General features: G+C 36.0%; 1 protein-coding gene across 12 annotated transcripts in view; it reads left to right on the forward strand.

Moving 5' to 3' along the window:
- CCDC91 (coiled-coil domain containing 91) overlaps positions 1–16,087 on the forward strand; it is a 422,422-nt gene that overhangs the window by 10,329 nt on the left and 396,006 nt on the right. For 2 of the 12 annotated variants that reach the window (XM_082352212.1, XM_082352191.1), the window contains exon 2: positions 12,731–12,780. The exons of 8 other annotated variants lie outside the window; for them this stretch is intronic. Coding sequence is in view for 1 of the 4 variants with exons in the window: in XM_082352195.1 (XP_082208321.1) it covers positions 3,441–3,615 (175 nt within the window). In the remaining 3 variants the exon portion in view is untranslated. Of the gene's footprint in view, positions 1–3,434; positions 3,616–12,730; positions 12,781–16,087 lie in introns of those variants that run through there. 2 more of the 12 variants (XM_082352195.1, XM_082352197.1) reach the window with 2 other exon arrangements.

Consider the following 16,087-nt stretch of genomic DNA (forward strand, 5'->3'; position numbering starts at 1 on the left):
ATTGCTTCAGTAGGCATGCAGTCGCTGAACTGGGAAACCTAAATGCAATGGGAGTAAATGAATTCCAGGGTGGCAGGGGCCGAGTAATGACATCCATCTGTCAAAGGCAAGGTGAGCGTGGTTTGGGCAGCAGAGTCAAAGCGGCAATTAGAATAGTCTGATTTAGGCAGAACAGTGGTGTTGGCTAGTTGATCATGGTGTCCCTAGAAGTGAAATAGATAGGAAGCCTACTAAATTCTTACTTGATCTGTATAAGCAGAAAAGTTCTAGGTCAAGTGAACAGAAGTCTAGCCTGAATCAGAAAAAACAGAGAGTCATGACCCATCCATCAATTCTGAGACTTGAATTTTTACAGACCTAGAACCCCTTGAATGAAGAGGAGGCAGGGTTCCCTTGAGGAAGGACCCTGGTACATTGTCAAAATTTATTGTCACTCTTTCTGTCAGCCCTTCCTAAAGGGTTCTGTGGCCTTTCATCATGGTAATTGTGCATTGGGGAAAAGGAAATAATCACATCTTTCAAGGACTGCTGGATACTGGCTCTGAATTGACGCTAGTTCCATGAGACCCAGGTTGTCCCTTTGGTCCATCGTCAGAATAGGGGCTTATGGAGGTCAGGTAATCAATGAAGTTTTAGCTCAGGTCTGTCTCACAGTGGGCCCAGTGTGTCCTCCAATCCATCCTGTAGTTATATCTCCAGTTCCAGAATGCATAATTGGAATAGATACAGTCAGCAGCTATCACAGTCCCCACATTGGTTATCTGACCAGTGGAGTGAAGGTGATTATGGTGAGAAAGGTCAAATGGGAGCCACTAGAATTGCTTCAACCTAAGAAAAGAGTAAACCAAAAGCAATACCTCATATCTAAGGGGATTACAGATATTAGTGTCACCATCAAGAACATGAAACATGCAGGGTTGGTGATTCCCACCACTTCTGCATTCATCTGATCTGTTTGGCCTGTGCAGAAGACAGATGGATCTTGGAGAATGACAGTTGATTATCGTAAGCTTAACCAGGTGGTGATTCCAATTGCAGCTGCTGTACCATATATAGTTTTATTGCTTGAGTAGATTAACACATCCCCTGATGACTTGTGTGCAGCTATTGGTCTGGCGGATGCTTTTGTCTCCATCTCTGTCAGCAAGGTCCAACTGAAATAGTTTGCTTTCAGCTGGCAAGGCCAGCAGTACACCTTCACTGTCCTACGTCAGGGGTAGGGCTCTCCAGCCCTACGTCGTAATTTAGTTTGTGTGAAAGTTTCTCTTTCACAAGATATCATCACACTGGTCCATTAAATTGAGGACATTTTGTTGATTGGACCTAGTGAGCAAGAAGCAGCAACTTCTCTAGACTTAGTAGTAAGACATTTTAGTGTCAGAGAGTAGGAAACAAATCTGATAAAAGTTAAAGGGCCTTCTACCTCAGTGAAATTTCTGGGGGTCTAGCGGTATGAGGTATCTTGAGATATCCCTTCTAAGGTTAAGACAAGGATAAGTTGTTGCATCTGGGCCTTCCTGCAACCAAGAAAGAGGCACAGCATCTAGTGGGTCTCTTTGGATTTTAGAGACAACATATTCCTCATTTGGGGTGTGTTACTCTGGCACATTTACCGAGTGACTCAAAAAGCTGCTAGTTTTGAGTGGGACCCAGAATAAGAGAAGACTCTGCCACAGGTCCAGGCTGCTGTGCAAGCTGCTCTGTCACTTGGGCCATATGTTCCAGCAGATCTAGCGGTCCTTGAAGTGTCAGTGGCAGATAGGGATGCTGTTTGGAGCTTTTGGCAGGTTCCTTTAGGAGAATCAGAGTGTAGGCCCTTAGGATTTTGGACCAAAGCCCTGCCATCCTCTGTGGATAACTGCGCCTCTTGAGAAGCAGCTGTTGGCCTACACTTGGGCCTTAGAGACTGATTGCATAACCATGGGCCACCAAGTTACCAGGTGACCTTAGCTGCCCATCATGAAGTCAGTGTTATCTGACCACCAAGCCATAAAGTTGGGCATGTGACACAGCAGCACTCCATCATCAAGTGGAAGCGGTATATATCTGATCAGGCCTGAGCAGGCCCTGGAGGCACAGATAAGTTGAAGAAGTGGCCCAAATGCCCATGGGCCCTACTCTGCTACAGTGTCTCCTTTTTCCAGATTGCACCTGTGGCCTCATGGGAAGTTTGCTAAGATCAGTTCACAGAAGAGAAGACTCAGGCCTGTTATATAGATGGTTTTGTATGATATGCAGGCAGCACCGGAAAGTGAATGGCTGCAGCCCTACAGCCCCTTTCTGGGACATCCTTGAAGGACAGTGGTGAAGGGAAATCCTCCCAGTGGGCAGAACTTCAGGCAGTGCACCTGGTTGTTCACTTTGCTTGGAAGGTCAAATGGCCAGACATACAATTGTATACTGATTCATGGCTTATGACCAATGGTTTGGCTGGATGGTTAGGGACTTGGGAGAAACATGAATGGAAAATTGGTGACAAGGAAGTTTGGGGAAAAGGTGTGGATAGACCTCTTTGAATGGGCAAAAAATGTGAAGATACTTGTGTACCATGTGAATGCTCACTGAAGAGTGATCTCAGCAGAGAAAGATTTTAATAATCAAGCGGATAGGATGACTCACTCATTCTGTGGATACCAGTCAGCCTCTTTCCCCTGTCACCCCTGTCATTGCCTCGTGGGCTCATAAGCAAAGTGGCCATGCTGGCAGCGATGGAGGTTACACATAGGCTAAGCAACAGACTTCCACTCATCAAGGCCAGCCTGGCTATGGCCACTGCTGAGTGCCCAATCTGTCATCAGCAGAGACTGACACTGAATCCTTGATATGGCACCATCCTTTGGGGTGATTAGCCAGCTAAGTGGAGGCAGGTTGGTTATACTAAACTGCTCCCATAATTGAAGTGGCAGCAATTTATTCTTACTGCAGTAGATGTTTACTTTGGATATGGACTTGCCTTCCCTATGTGCAGTGCTTCTGCCAAAACTGTCATCTCTGGACTTATAGACTGCCTCATTCACCACATAGTATTCCACATAGCATTTCTTCTGGTCAAGGGACTCACTTCACAGCAAGAGAAGTGCAGGAGTGGGCCCATGTTCATGGAATTCATTGGTCTTATCTTGTTTCCCACCATCCTGAAGCAGCTGGCTTGACAGAATGGTGGAATGGTCTTTTGAAGACTAAGTTATGGTGCCAGCAAGGTGTCAGTATCTTGCAGGACTGCTGCAAGGTTCTCCACAAGGTTGTATATACTTTGAATTAGCATACAGTATATGGTGCTGTTTCTTCTATAGCCAGGGTCACAGGTCCAAGAATCAAGGGGTGGTAATGGGAGTGGCACCATTCACTATTACCCCTAGTGAGCCACTGGCAAAATTTTGGTTCCTGTTTCTGTGACTTTATGCTCTGCTGGCCTATAGGTCTTAGTTCCAAAGGGAGGAATGCTTCCACCAGAAGACACAATGATTCCATTGAATTGGAAATTAAGACTACTGCCCAGCCACTTTGGACTCCTCATGCCTCTGAATCAACAGGCAAAGAAGGGGGTTGCTGTACTGGCTGGGGTGACTGATCCTGACTACCAAGGGGATATTGGACTACTATTCCACAATGGAGGTAAGGAAGAGTGTGTCTGAAATATAGGAGATTTTTTTAGGGCATCTCAATATTATCATGCCCTGTAATTAAAGTCAATGGAAAACTAAAACAACCCAATTGAGGGAGGACTACTGATGGCCCAGACCCCTCAGGAATGAGGGTTTGGATCACTCCACCAGGTAAAGAACCATGACCAGCTGAAGTGCTTGCTGAAGACAAAAGGAATACAGAATGGGTAATGGAAGAAGGCAGTTATAAATACCAGCTACAACCATTTGACCAGATACAGAAATGAGGACTGTAATAGTCATGAGTATTTCTTCCTTATTTTGCTATGAATATGTGTGTGTGTGTGTGTGTGTGTGTGTGTGCACACGCGTGTGTGTATGGCAATATATATGTAAATTATCTTTGCTTTTTTTCCTCTCTTAACCACTTATCATGTAACATAAAATGCATTAGGTGTATATCATAGTATTTTAAGTATTATTAATTTTACAGCATAGTATTTAAATTTTGGGATATCAAGGAGAAGAGTAAATATCACTCAAGGACTTTACCTCCTCTTCTGGAGAAGAGGTTAGTGTGTTTCCAGTTGTACACAGGATAGCTATATCACATTTTATGACCTTGGTATAAAAGAATTATGTCCTTATTTGGAGATTTAGTATGGTTTAAGAGATGAGTATGGGTGCCAAGTTGACAAGGGGTAGACTTGTGATGGTTAATTTTAGGACCATGGGTTGCCCAGATAGTTGATCAAACTTTATTCTGAATGTGTTTGTGAGATTAGCATTCGAATTACTAGACAGAGTAAAGCAGATTGCCCTCATCCAATCATTTGAAGACCTGAATAGAACAAAAAGCTGAGTAAGAGGGAACTTCTGCCTGATTGCTTGACTGGGACATTGGTCTTCTCCTGCACTTGGACTGGGACTTTTTGGATGCAGACTGGAACCGCACCATGCGTTCTTCTGGGTTTCCAGCTTGCCAACTGCAGATCTTGGGACTTCTTAGCCTCCATAATCTTACAAGCCAGTTCCTATTAATCTAGTTCCCTCCCTCCCTCTCTCTCTCTCTCTCTCTCTCTCTCTCTCTGTCTCTTTATATGTATATACGTGTGTATATATGTATGTACGTATATATGTACATATATAAAAAGTATATATAAAATATAAAATTATTAAAATTATATACTATTATAAAAATAATAGTTACAAAGCTAATCAAAACAGTACGGTACTGGCACAAAAACAGAAACATAGATCAGTGGGACAGGTTAGAAAGCCCAGAAATAAATCCACACACCTGTGGTCAATTAATCTACAACAAAGGAGGCAAGAATATACAAGAAAAGACAGTCTCTTCATTAAGTGGTGCTGGGAAAACTGGACAACTGCATGTAAAAGAATGAAATTAGAACATTCTTTAACACCATATACAAAAATAAACTCAAAATGGATTAAAGACCTAAATGTAAGGCTGGATACTATAAAACAGAGGAAAACGTAGGCAGAACACTCTTTGACATAAATCGCAGTAGTATCTTTTTGGATCCACCTCCAAAAAGTAATGAAAATAAAAACAAAAATAAACAAATGGAACCTAATTAAACTCAAAAGCTTTTGTACAGCAAAGAAAACCGTAAGCAAAACGAAAAGACAACCCACATAATGGGAGAAAATATTGCAAATGATGCGACTGACAAGGGATTAATCTCCAAAATACACAAACAGATCATGAAGCTTAATATCAAAAAAAAACCCAATCAAAAAATGGGCAGAAGACCTAATAGACATTTCTCCAAAGAAGATATACAAATGGCCAAAAAGCACATGGAAAGATGCTCAACATTGCTAATTATTAGAGAAATTCAAATCAAAACTACAATGAGGTATCACCTCACATGGGTCAGAATGGCCATCATCAAAAAGTCTACAAACAGTAAATGCTGGAGAGGGTGTGGAGAAAAGGGAACCCTCCTACACTGTTGGTGGTAATGTAAATTGTACAACCACTGTGGAGAACAGTATGGAGGTTCCTTAAAAAGCTAAAAATAGAACTACCATATGATCCAGCAATCCCACTCCTGGACATATATCCAGAGGAAACCATAATTTGAAAAGGTACATGCACCCCAGTGCTCGTTGCAGCACTATTTACAATTGCCAAGACATGGAAGCAGCCTAAATAAATGTCCATCAACAGAGGAATGGATAAAGAAAATGTGGTACATATATGCAATGTGATATTATTCAGCCATAAAAAATGAAATAATGCCATTTGCAGCAATATGGATGGCCTAGAGATTATCATACTAAGTGAAGTAAGTCAGACAGAGAAAGACAAATATCATATGATATCACATATGAGGAATCTAAAAAAAAAATGATACAAGTGAACTTATTTACAAAACAGAAACTGACTCACAGACTTCGAAAACAAACTTATGGTTACCAAAGGGGAAAGGTGGGGGGAGGGATAAATTAGGAGTTTGGGATTAACATATACACACTACTATATATAAAATAGATAATCAACAAGGACCTACTGTATAGCACAGGGAACTCTGCTCAATATTCTGTAATAACCTATATGGGAAAAGAATCCAAAAAAGAATGGATATATGTATATGTATAACTGAATCACTTTGCTGTACACCTGAGACTAGCACAACATTGTAAATCAACTATACTCCAATTTATAATAACAAAGTAAATGTATCTAAATATTAAAAATAAATGTATCTAAATATTAAAAATAAAATATATTATAAAAATAATAATTATATATATATAATTATTATTTTTTGTACAGCTGATCCTTGAAAAATATGGGGGTTGGGTGCTGAACCTTGCGTAGTCTATTATCTGACTATAGTTTTCTAGTTGGCCTGCTGTATCTGTGGTTCTGCATCCGTGGCTTCTACCAACCATAAATCATGTAGTATTGCAGTAAGTATTTATTTGAAAAAAAATTTGCATATAAGCGGACCCATGCAGTTCAAACCCGTGTTGTTCAGGGGTCAACTGCGTTTATCTGGAGGACCCTGACTAATACACTCACCATAGAAATAAAAAATTAATTGACTATTTCCTCTTCCAGTACAACAAACAGGGTGTCTTTGGCAAGGTGGAATGTAAAATATGGAGCCAATAAAAAGTTTTAAAGAATACATGGTCATCTTACCACTGTATGAAGAAGAGTGACCTTGCAGTTTGCTTCATAAATTGCTTTCATTCCTTACAGTATTCCAAATCTCACATGATAAAGAAATGACTATGAGATACTGAGTTCTAGTATAAGGATAATTTATAGTAAAACTCTTAGAAATCATGGCTAAGATCCCAGAATTAATTAGTCTCAGACACAGTCAAACAGTGTACCTGTATCACCAAGTATATTGACATTTAACAACAGTCTATAATGATCATTGACAGGTATATACTTTTGACTTAAATGTATTTGGTAAAACTCAGTTACTATTATTGCTATTGTTCTTTGACCTTTTATTTTTACCACAGTCTCAGATTATGGAAAATAGTCATTATGCTAAGAAGTTAATCACATATGCTGGAGAGAGATTTAATGAATATAGTAAAATGGAATCATCTATTTACTTAAATAAAAAAGAGAGGGAAAAAAATCTGTGAATAGCAGTACCCAGTACTTAGTTTGTTTTCATTTTTTAAAAAGTAAAGTAAACTGAAGGAGCAATCATAAAGTCTACAGGATTTCCCGTTTTGTAAAAAGTTCTTAGGGAAAAAGAATGATTGGATACTTTCAGCATTTAAAGCTGGTTAATTACCACACATTCTTTCCATTGTGATTGTGTAGCAGTGCTGAGGTCCAGAATCATGCAAAAAAAATTTTTTTTTTTTTAAATCGACTCTCAGTAGACTTGTTTCTCCGTGTCTATGATGTTGGATTACATAGCAAGCGTTTGTTGGTTCTCAGGCTTGGAAAATGTGTAGTGGTTTTCTAAGCAAATCTTCATTCCTCTGCCATTCAGTTACTTTAACGTGGTGTCAATAATTAAAAGAAAATATATATTCTGCCTCAAAAATATCACAGAACTAGATATTCTAATCAAGACAGGTGTACATCTTTTTGGGAGCTTATATGTAATGAACTGTGGATGTTGCCAATTTTCAAGGAAGAAGGAAACCATAACAGTTGAATGAAACACCACTAATTGGTTGTATGTGTGGAGAAGTTGGGGCATACGTTTCTGTGTGTGGGAACTGTAGCATTCTTTCATGTAGTTATCTGTTCTTACCCATTCTTAAAAGAACATAATGAGCAATTGTTCAGAGCAATGTTGTTATAATTATAATATAATAAACAGAAAATGCTGTTCATCTATGAAATTGAAACTGAAATATGTTGATGACTTCCAGTGTATATGTGTGTGTTGAGAGAGAAAGTCATTGTGAGGCATATAAATAGAATGTTGCTTTTACTTTATGATATTCTTTGTTTTGACCTTTTAGAATATCATGAAGCTATCAGGGAATATCGTAAACATCAAGGAATCAGTCGTAATGATGGTGAAGGAACCAACGCTTAGGAGAATTACTCCTTTGTTCACATCACTACCATTGCTTTCATTGTTACCCATAGTGTGTAAACCTTTTTCTCATAAGAAAATTATGGCCCAGAATAAGCCCTTAACATATTATCAGGTAACATATTATCAGGGAATACGCAAAAATGAACTAGATGGTTGTGTTGTGGTACTGACAGCAGAGATGCTAGCACAGAATAGGACACATAGTTGAATATATATGTATATTAACACACATATGTCCATATGTATATGTTTCACATTAAGTTGCTTGGGAATATTGAAATCCTTCAATTCATCGTATTCTTTAAATATTATAGTAGTAGTTTACACATAATCAATTTTGTGCATACTTGAGTTGTGTGTAGCTCTTGGAGAATTTTTAGGAAAATTTCGCAAATAGCAATTTTGAACTGACTGCTTAATCTTATATTAATAGTTGTAGGGGGCTTCCCTGGTGGCGCAGTGGTTAAGAATCTGCCTGCCAATGCAGGGGACACGGGTTCGAGCCCTGGTCTGGGAAGATCCCACATGCCGCGGAGCAACTAAGCCCGTGAGCCACAACTACTGAGCCTGCGCGTCTGGCGCCTGTGCTCCGCAACGGGAGAGGCCGCGACAGTGAAGAGACCCGCGCACCGCGATGAAGAGTGGCCCCCGCTTGCCGCAACTAGAGAAAGCCCTCACACAGAAACGAAGACCCAACACAGCCAAAAATAAATAAATTAATTAAAAAAAAAGTTACTTTAATAGTTGTAGGCATGCTTTGGATTTTTTCTTGTTTTATTTGAGAAGTTGAAGTCAGTAAAGTCAATCAAAAATAATAAGTGTTTATTAATGAACTATTGTTCTGTGTAAGAAAAAAATTGCAAACTTCAGAATGGCTGTAAGAGGCAGAAGATGAGACTGGAAATGTAAATTTGAGCCAGATCATTAAGGGACTCTAGGATCTCTAGGGATAGATTACCAACAGCAGAATGGGGAAAAGTGTAAGCAAGGGCATGATGAAGTCAACCCTGGGCAGGCTGGGATAATGCTTTTACTTGTTGATTGCTTGGGAAAAAAATCAAAACTGTATGTAAACATTTTGTTATTTAACAATCTGAAAAAATAAAGCTTTTCTGGGGACAAAGGGTGGTGGTATGACTGAAAGTTTAAAAGTAAGACAAACCGACAGAAAGCTGATTATAATTTGGGTATGCCTGGTAACTTCTCCAGTCTCAGGCAGCCTAGCTTACTGCAGAGAGCTTTAAAAAGCCTGATGTAGATAACATCCCATATTTCACTTAACATCTAAGGCTGTCTTCCTGTTTTCCTAATACATCTGTCCCCTCCCACTCCAGTCTCCTTGATTTTCCAGTTTGGTGACTCCATGATCTGTTCTCACTTCCTCCATCCTATGTTTGATCTTTTGGATACCCTATTTCAAGCTTACCTACATTAAACACCCTGAGGCATTTTACATACTGCATGTCTTTTTCCTCTAATTCTCAATCCCTCCCCCCTTTTATTTTGCTAGCAACGGTAGTTCTGCCTAAGAGATAATCTTTCCTCTTGCCTCAATTTCAAGAAATGCTTATTAGCTGGCCTGTTTGCCTAATGTGCTCTTTCTACTTCCACCCCTGCTAGAGGAAGGGACTTAGCACTAGTGATAAGCAGTGAGGCTGTGATAAAAGTTTCAAACAGAATATTCTTTTCCACTATTTATTCTGTATTCTGTGGTGGTTTAAGAAAACAATTTTCTTGAGATATAACATTTATACAGTTAAAACAACCAATAATAAATACAATAATATTAAAATATTAAAAAATAAATAAAAATCACCCATAATTTGATGACTTTTGACAAATATTTACATATGAGAAACTTCTACCACATTCATGATATAGAACATTTCCATCAGTCTGAAATATTCCCCCGAGTCTCTTTATAGTTGATCCCGTGTTACCACTCTTGGTCCCTGGCAACTACTGATTTGCTTTTGGTTACTAAAGCTTTGCATTTTTAGGAATTTAATATAAAAGGAACATTATAGGTTTTGTGTGTGTGTGTGTGTGTGTGTATGGTAGGCTTCTTTCACTTGATATAATGAAGATTCATCCATGTTGTTGCATATATAAGTAAGTTGTTACTTTTTATTGCTGAGTAGTATTCCACTCTATGGATGTACCACAATTCTTTTATCCATTTACTAGTTGATAGGCATTTTAGTTGTTTCTGTTTTTTTTTTTACTATTATGAATAAGGCGGCTGTAAACATTCACTGACAGGCTTTTATGTGGACATACGTATTCATTTCTCTTGGATAAATAGCTAGGAGTGGGAATCCTGGGTTATGTAGCAAGTTGTATGTTTAACTTTATACACTAGTGTCAAAATGTTTTTCAAGTGTCTGTAGCATTTTGCGTTCTTACCAGAACTGTATGGAAGCAGGTGCTCCATATCCTGGCCAACACTTGATATTTTACGTCTTTTTAATTTTAGCCACTTTAGTAGATGTGACCAGTACCTGCATTTTGGTTTTAATTTGCATTTTTCTAAAGGCTAATGATGTTAAGCATCTTTTCATGTGCCATTTTTATACATTCTTTTATGAAATGTTTATTCATTCTTTTGTCATTTAAAAAATAGAGTTGTTCATCTTATTTTTTAGTTATAAGGGTTCTGTTTATATTCTGGATATAAGACCTTTACCAGATATGTTTTTTAAATATTTTGTCCCAATCTGTGGCTTACCTTTTTTATTCTTAACAATACATATATTTTAAAAATTTTAAAATTGTCATAAAATATATATAACATAAAATTTATTATTCTAATCTAACTGTACAGTTCAGTGGCATTAAGTACGTTGATATTGTTGTGCAACTATCACCACTCTCCATCTACAGAACTTTTTCATCATCCTAAACTGAAACTCTGTATCCATAAAACAATAAATCACCATTATCCCCCACCCCCAGTCCTTGGTAACCACTATTCTGCTTTCTCTCTCTAAGAATTTGACTATTTCAGTACCTTATATAAGTGGAATTTGCTCTTTTGTTTGTGGCTTATTTCACTTAACATAGTGTCTTTGGGTTCATCTATGTTGTGGCATGTATTAGAATTTCATTTCTTTTTAAGGCCGAATTATATTTCATTGTATGTACATACCACATGTTTATCTGTTCATCTACAGATGGACATTTGGGTTATTTTCAGTTTTTGGCTATTGTGAATAATGCTGCTATGAATATGAGTGTATGATTATCTGCTTTCAGATAATCATGAGTGTATGAGTATATGAGTCTCTACTTTCAGTTCTTTTGGGTATATACCCACAAATGGAACGCTGGATCATATTGTAATTCTATGTTTAATCTTTTAAGGAACCACCATTCTGTTTTCCTAGACTCACTGTATTTTAAAGTCTGTTTCCTTTCCGCCTTGGTTCAGTGAATATGCTTAGTCATTTTAGACAATGAACCACTGGGAAAGAGCTACTAGTACAGGAAGAATAGTAGCCAAAAAATCTGCAGGCTTGCATGCTTTCTCCCTTATTTCCATAAAAGCCATCACTTTCGTTAATGCATTGATCTGAAAGTTAGTGTTTCTCTGAAAGTGGTCCAGCAACCACTGGCATCAAAAATAACTCGTTTTACATTCAGATTCCTGAATGTCACCCTGATTCAGACTCTCTGGAAGTGAGAGCACGCAAACATGCTTTTTGAACAGAGGTGTTTAATTTTGATGATCTTTATTTTTTATTTGTTTCTTTTATGGTTTGTAGTTTTTTGTTTTATTTAAGAAATCTTTGCCTAACCTGTGGTCTGAAAGATTCTCTCCAGTGTTTTCCTCTAGAAATTATGTAGTTTTAGATTTTAGTTTTAGGCTTATTATCTGTTTCAAGTTCGTGGTTTTTTTGCGTGATACAGTGTAAATGTCAAGGTTCATTATTTTGCATGTTAATATCCACCTAGTCAAAAGACTATTCTTTCCCCATTGTATTATCTTTGGAGTTTTGTGGCATATATGTGTGCCTGTTTCTGGACTCTCTGCTTATCGCACTATCTTGATTTACTTTAGCTTTCTAGTAAGAATCATAATCATGTAGTGTGAGTCTTTCAAATTTGTTCTTCATTTTCAAACTGTATTGGCTGTTTAGGTTCTTTTCATTTTCATGCATATCTTAGGAATAGCTTGACAATTTTTAAAGTAAAGCCTGATGGAATTTTGATTAGGAAAATATTAAATTTATATCTTAATTTGAAGAGAAGTAGCAGCAATATTGAATTGTCTGACTCATGTATATGTCTTGTACACATTTTGTTAAATTTATCCTTAAGTATTTCAAACTTTTGATGATACTCTAATTGGTATTGTTTATTTTAATTTTCAATTATTAGTTTCTAGAATATAAAATACAATTGATTTTTTATCTTGACTTTGTGTTATTCAAGTAATATTTTAGTAGATTCCTTAGGATTTCCTATAGAGATAAATCATGTTTACTGTGAATGAAGATAGTTTTACATCTTTTCCAGTCTATATATTTTTAATTTCAGTTTCTTGTCTTATTACACTAGCTAGGACCTCTGGTGAGATCACACATCTCTGAGCTCTTCAGGATCTTAAGGTAAAGGTATTGAGTCTTTGACCTTTAAATATGTTAGCTGTGAGTTTCTTTTTGTTTTTGTAAATAGCCTTCATCAAGTTGAAGACATCTTCTTTGTATACTGAATGGGTTTTGAGTTTTGTCACATTTTTTTTCCTACATTTATTGAGATGATATATGGTTTTTCTTTAGGGTGAATTAAGTTTATTTATTTTGGGGTATTCAACCAAACTTGCATTCCTGAGATAAACCTTATTTTTCATGATATATTATCTTCATATATTGGTGGATTTGAGTTGTTAAAACTTTTTTAAGGTTTTTTTTTTTTTCATCTATATTGATATGGGATGTTATTTCATATTTTACTCTCTGGTCTTTGGTTTTGGTATCAAAGCAATACCAAATACCAGTTTACTTCTCTATTTTCTTAAAGAGTTCATAAAAAATTTCTATTTCTTTTTTGAATCTCATAGAATTCTCCAGTAAAGCCTTCTATGCCTAAAGGTTTCATTGTAGGTTTTTAACTATGAAATCAACTTCTTTAATAGATCTGGGTGTAGTCAGTTTGTTTATTTTTCTGGAGTGACTTTTGGAAGTTTTTCATATTTCAAGAAATTTTTCCATTTCATGTAAATATTTGAAATTATTGGCAAAAATTTTTTTATAATGTTCCCTTATTATTTTAATACCTGTATGTTTCTAGAAATGTCCTAATATTGAAAAATTCTTCCATTCCTGATATTGGTAATTTGTGTCATTTCTTTGTTTTTGTTATCAATTTCATTGATATTTGGGAAGAATCATCTTTTGTTTTCTGTAATTTTGTCTGTTTTTGTATTTTCTATTTTATTAATTACTGTTCTTTGTTACTTTCTTTTTTGTGCTTTCTTTGAGTTTAATATGCTCTACATTTTTAGGTTTCTTAAGGAGATTGATCAGTTATTTGACTCCTTTCTTGTTTTCTAAATATAAGTATATAATGTTTATAAACTTCCCTCAAAGCACTGTTGTAGCTGCATCCCCAAAATTTAGATATGTAGTATTTTCAGTTATATTCACCTCAAAATATTTCTCAGTTTCTCTTGTGATATATAATGGGTTATTTAGAATTGTGTTGTTTAATTATCAGGTATTTGGGGGAATTTCCAGATTTCTTTCTTACATTGCTTTTTAATATGTTTCTTCTGTGCTTAGAGAAGATACTTTGTATGATTTCAGTATTTTTAAATCTATTGAGACTTGTTTTATGGCTCAGAATGCATTTATCTTTAAATGTTTCATGTGCACTTGAAAAGAATGTCTAATGTTCACCTGTTATGTAGAGTTTTTCAGATGTGTTGGTTAGATCAAAGTGATTGGTAATATTGTTCAATTCATCTACATATCCACTGATTTTCTTTCTACTTATTTCATCAGTTACTTAGAGTGTCAAAATCTCCACCTTAACGGTTTTTAGTTTATCTGTCATTTCAGTTTTATCACTCATTGCTTCATGTATTTTAAAATCTGTTCTTAGATGCATTTATATTTAGTATTGTTATGTCTGCTTGATGAATTGTCTTCTTTATCATTATGAAATCTCTTTTAATATACTTTTTGTTCTGTTTTAGACAATACATTTTAAACTAAACATTTGTAGTACATGGTGTTTGGAATAATAAATCACATTATGAAGGTATCCCCCATTAATTTAAGAAAATTATCCATTCATTCATTCAGCAAATATTTGTGCACATACAATGTACCAGGCCCTGGAAATACGTGAGTGAACCAAACAGACAAAAGAATCTCTGCCTATAGTAATTATTAGTTACTATTTTAAATGTGGTTTAACTTGGGCAAAGTTTCTCCAGTGACCTCTACCAAATTTCTCATTTTGTAAATCTACAATGGGAGAATGTAAATATATTGATACTTTTCTCCAATTTCCAATTTGTATTTTGCAAGCATCTGCTGCTTTTATTTTTTAAAAAAATTTTATTGAAGTATAGTTGATTTACAATATTAGTAACAGGCGTACAACATAGTAATTCAATATTTTTATAGATTATACATCACTCAAAGTTATTACACAATAATGGTTATATTTTCCTGTGCTGTACAAGATATCCTTGTTGCTTATTTATTTTATATATAATAGTTTGTGTCTCCTAATCCCATAACCGTATCTTGCCCCTTCCCCCTCCCCTCTCCCCACTGGTAACCACTAGTTTGTTCTCTGTATCTGTGAGTCTGTTTCTGTTTTGTTATGTACATTTGTTTGTTTTATTTTTCAGATTCCACATATAAGTGATAACCTAGGGTATTTGTCTTTCTTTGTCTGACTTATTTCACTAAGCATAATACCCTCTAGGTTCATCCACATTACTGCAAATGGCAGAATTTCATTTGTTTTTATGGTTGAGTAATATTCCGTTGTGTGTGTATGTATATATATATATATATATATATATATATATATATATAGCATATCTTCTTTATACATTATCTGTTGATGGACACTTAGGTTGCTTCCATATCTTGGCTATTGTAAATAATGTTGCTGTGAACATTGGGGTCTGTGTATATTTTTCAAATTAGTGTTTTCATTTTTTTTTGATATATAGCTAGCAGTGGAATTGCTGGATTATATAATAGTTCTATTTTTAGCTTTTTTGAGGAACCTCCATACTGTTTTCTATAGTGACTACACCAGTTTACATTCCCACCAACAGTGTACTAAGGTTCCGTCTTCTCCACATCCTTGCTGACATTTGTTATTTCTAGACTTTTTGATGATAACCATTCTGACAGGTGTGAGGTGCTATCTCTTTGTTGTTTTGATTTGCATTTCTCTGATGATTAGTGATGTTGAGAGTCTTTATGTACCTGTTGGCCATCTGTGTATCTTCCTTGGAAAAGTGTATATTTGGGTCTTATGCTCATTTTTTGATTGTTTTTTTTTTTTGATATTGTGTTTTATGAGCTGTTTATATATTTTGGATATTAACTCCTTATTAGTTGTATCATTTGCAAATATATTCTTTCGTTAAGTAGATTGTCTTTTTGTCAGTGGTTTCCTTTGCTATGCAAAAGTTGTTAAGTTTAATTCGGTTTCATTTGTTTATTTTTGCTTTTGTTTCTTTTGCCTTAGGAGACAGATCCAAAACAATATTGCTATGATTTATGTCAAAGCATGTTCTGCCTATGTTATCTTCTAGGACTTTTATGGTTTCAGGTCTTACATTTAGGTTTTTAATCCACGTTGAGTTTATTTTTGTGTATGGTGTGAAGAAATTTTCTAATTTCATTCTCTTACATGTAGCTGTCCAGTTTTCCCAGCACCACT

Source organism: Balaenoptera borealis, assembly GCF_965194805.1.
Source record: "Balaenoptera borealis genome assembly, chromosome: 13".
In the NCBI taxonomy this organism is placed as follows: domain Eukaryota; kingdom Metazoa; phylum Chordata; class Mammalia; order Artiodactyla; family Balaenopteridae; genus Balaenoptera; species Balaenoptera borealis.